We start from the raw sequence: 2,883 nt of genomic DNA on the forward strand, positions 1-2,883 counted from the left end.
CCCCTGAGGGAGCTCCTAATGAGCACGGACGGGTTCAGCTGTTATATCAGCAAAAGCACACACTCCCGGCTCCGGAGAGCGACCGGCAGGTGAAGAGCAGCCCGAACACGGTGCTGAGCCATTTCCTGGGTCCCCTGGGCGCCCACAGCAGGTCCTGGAACGTGGGGAGTTAGGGCAGGTGCAGAGCCTGAAACCTTCCCTTAAGCTGTGGACGATCGAGGCGAACCCCGCCATCCCACGTGGTCGTAGGGGCAGGTTTCCAGCTGGCATCGGCCCTGCATGTAATTCGTGATCGAGCTGCAAATAAGAACACAAAGCAAGGCCCATCCCCAGGTGTGGCAGTGACTTTAACACAGACACGGCCCATTGAATATTAATTAGAATGTGGTCCCACCGCAGCTTCCGGTCCGAGTAGCCGGAAGCACCGCCTCCAGGACGTGCCAGTGCTGCTCGCTGCTTACCGAGTGCACCGCGGCCTCGATGCTTACCGAGCCCACGGCGGCCTCCCCGCTTACCGAGCGCACGGCGGCCTCGATGCTTACCGAGCCCACGGCGGCCTCCCCGCTTACCGAGCGCACGGCGGCCTCGATGCTTACGGAGCGCACCGCGGCCTCGATGCTTACCGAGCGCACCGCGGCCTCGATGCTTACCGAGCGCACCGCGGCCTCGATGCTTACCGAGCGCACCGCGGCCTAGATGCTTACGGAGCGCACAGCGGCCTAGATGCTTACCGAGCGCACCGCGGCCTAGATGCTTACCGAGCGCACCGCGGCCTAGATGCTTACCGAGCGCACCGCGGCCTAGATGCTTACGGAGCGCACAGCGGCCTAGATGCTTACGGAGCGCACAGCGGCCTAGATGCTTACGGAGCACACCGCGGCCTAGATGCTTACGGAGCGCACAGCGGCCTAGATGCTTACGGAGCGCACAGCGGCCTAGATGCTTACCGAGCGCACCGCGGCCTAGATGCTTACGGAGCGCACAGCGGCCTAGATGCTTACGGAGCACACCGCGGCCTAGATGCTTACCGAGCGCACAGCGGCCTCGATGCTTACCGAGCGCACCGCGGCCTCGATGCTTACCGAGCGCACAGCGGCCTAGATGCTTACCGAGCGCACCGCGGCCTAGATGCTTACCGAGCGCACAGCGGCCTAGATGCTTACCGAGCGCACCGCGGCCTAGATGCTTACCGAGCGCACAGCGGCCTCGATGCTTACGGAGCGCACAGCGGCCTAGATGCTTACCGAGCGCACCGCGGTGCACCGCGGCCTCCCGGCTTACCGAGCGCACGGCGGCTGCTGCAAACACAGCGTGGGCCGCAGGTGAGACCTAGAAGTTCCTAACTCTCAAACGTACGGAGGCCCTTGGAGGTCATCTAACTGAGTTTTCTGTTTTATGAGGAAACTGAGGCTCAGAGAAATGAGACCCCCATTTAAAATATCAAACTGCCGTGTGCCTGAGCCAGAATAAGACCCCTGGCACGGCCCTGGCCGCTGGCCTCCCTGACCAGGGCTGCACCACCTGGCGGCTGGCTCCCCTGTGGCCTGGGCTGACCTGAGCAAGAGGCATCTGGGGAGGCCTGTCTGCGCTGGATCTCAGGTGCCTCCAGCGCCCAACGCCAGGCCAGGATGTCACTCAGGGGATGGCTTTGCTCCGCCAGGAGCTGATGAAATAGGGACCCTATTGTGTAGGTCACTGACCCTCAACGCAAATGGGAAGCCTCCGCTGTTACCCAGGCCTAGCTGCACCCCCCGGCAGGGATGAGAATGGTCCCCAATAGCTCCTCTGTGATCCCAGCCATACTGCACCCCCTTTGCCGATGGCTAATACGCAACCCCCAAGTTCACAGAAAGAATGGCCTGCGAGTCTATGAAGCGAGGGGAGGGGTACTTTTACCCATTAGCCCGACCCCCAGAATGGGGCCTGTCTGCTTGGCGCTCGGGGAGACCCAGGGCGGGAGCAGCAGCCCTGCCTGAAAGGACCCGCGGGGCGGAGAGCGGAGAGCAGGGCTGTTCTCCGGGTCCAGCACTCGGCCGCAGGTGCCCGGCTGAGGAAGCCTGTTCTTTCTTTCCCGCCCCTTCTTCCCAGGGGTCAGAGGTCGGCTCTGTGAGAGCTGTGAGCCTGGCGTGGGGACCAAGTCCCATGTGGATGCTGCTTTTGGCTGAGGCAGGAGATTGGATCCAAAGATAACAGGGGACTCCTTACCCCTTACCTCTCAGCCGTCTTCTTCGCTCCCTCCTTCTTCCTGCCATTCTAAGCCAGGCATCTGCCCTGGAGACACAGGAGCTCCCTCCACAGCCCTCCCCCCAAGCTCCGCCCCAGGAAGGCCCTCCATGGAGGGGGCTGCCCACCCAACAAGGGGTAACGTATGGAACTGGGTGGCGGTGTTTTAAATTGTTCCATTTACATGGAAATAGGGAGATGGTTTCTCGGAATAAACTGTCTTATTTGTGTTCAGCCCAGCTCCCTCCCAGGGAAACGGGGAGCAGTTTGGAGCCATCCTAGCACAGAACCCCCACTTTTCCCAAGGACTAGGGGACCCACCCATGCCCCTGGGGTGGTGACTTAGAAACAAATGCCCCTCACAACTCACTGTCAGGGTCAAGGCCATGCCAAGTGCTCAGCTGGGCTGTCTCCCCCACCTCCACTCCAGGGCAGCTGTGGGCAGGGCAGGGGCAGGGCAGCTGTGGGCAGGGCAGCTGTGGGCAGGGCATGGGCAGGGCATGGGCAGGAGCAGGGTCTTCACCTCTGTCTCCAGGAGTGACAGGAAGGGGGGAGCTCCACCCCCTCCACCCAAGGGGACTCTTTCCTGCTGAGGGCCCAGCAGTGGGCCCCCCTCGTGCTGAGATGCTGACTGTGGGCCATCTATTCCATGAGTGTTTC

At 62.2% G+C, this 2,883-nt stretch overlaps 1 protein-coding gene across 1 annotated transcript; it reads left to right on the forward strand.

Moving 5' to 3' along the window:
* Nucleotides 1–399: 399 nt before the first annotated feature.
* LOC106695798 (histidine-rich protein PFHRP-II-like) lies at nt 400–1,322 on the forward strand (the record flags this gene model as incomplete). Its single annotated transcript, XM_014450669.1, has 1 exon — nt 400–1,322. A coding segment is annotated over one exon (923 nt), but the record flags the coding sequence as incomplete, so codon positions are not given.
* Nucleotides 1,323–2,883: the final 1,561 nt, after the last annotated feature.

Source organism: Myotis lucifugus, unplaced genomic scaffold, assembly GCF_000147115.1.
Source record: "Myotis lucifugus unplaced genomic scaffold, Myoluc2.0 scaffold_3125, whole genome shotgun sequence".
In the NCBI taxonomy this organism is placed as follows: Eukaryota; Metazoa; Chordata; class Mammalia; order Chiroptera; family Vespertilionidae; genus Myotis; species Myotis lucifugus.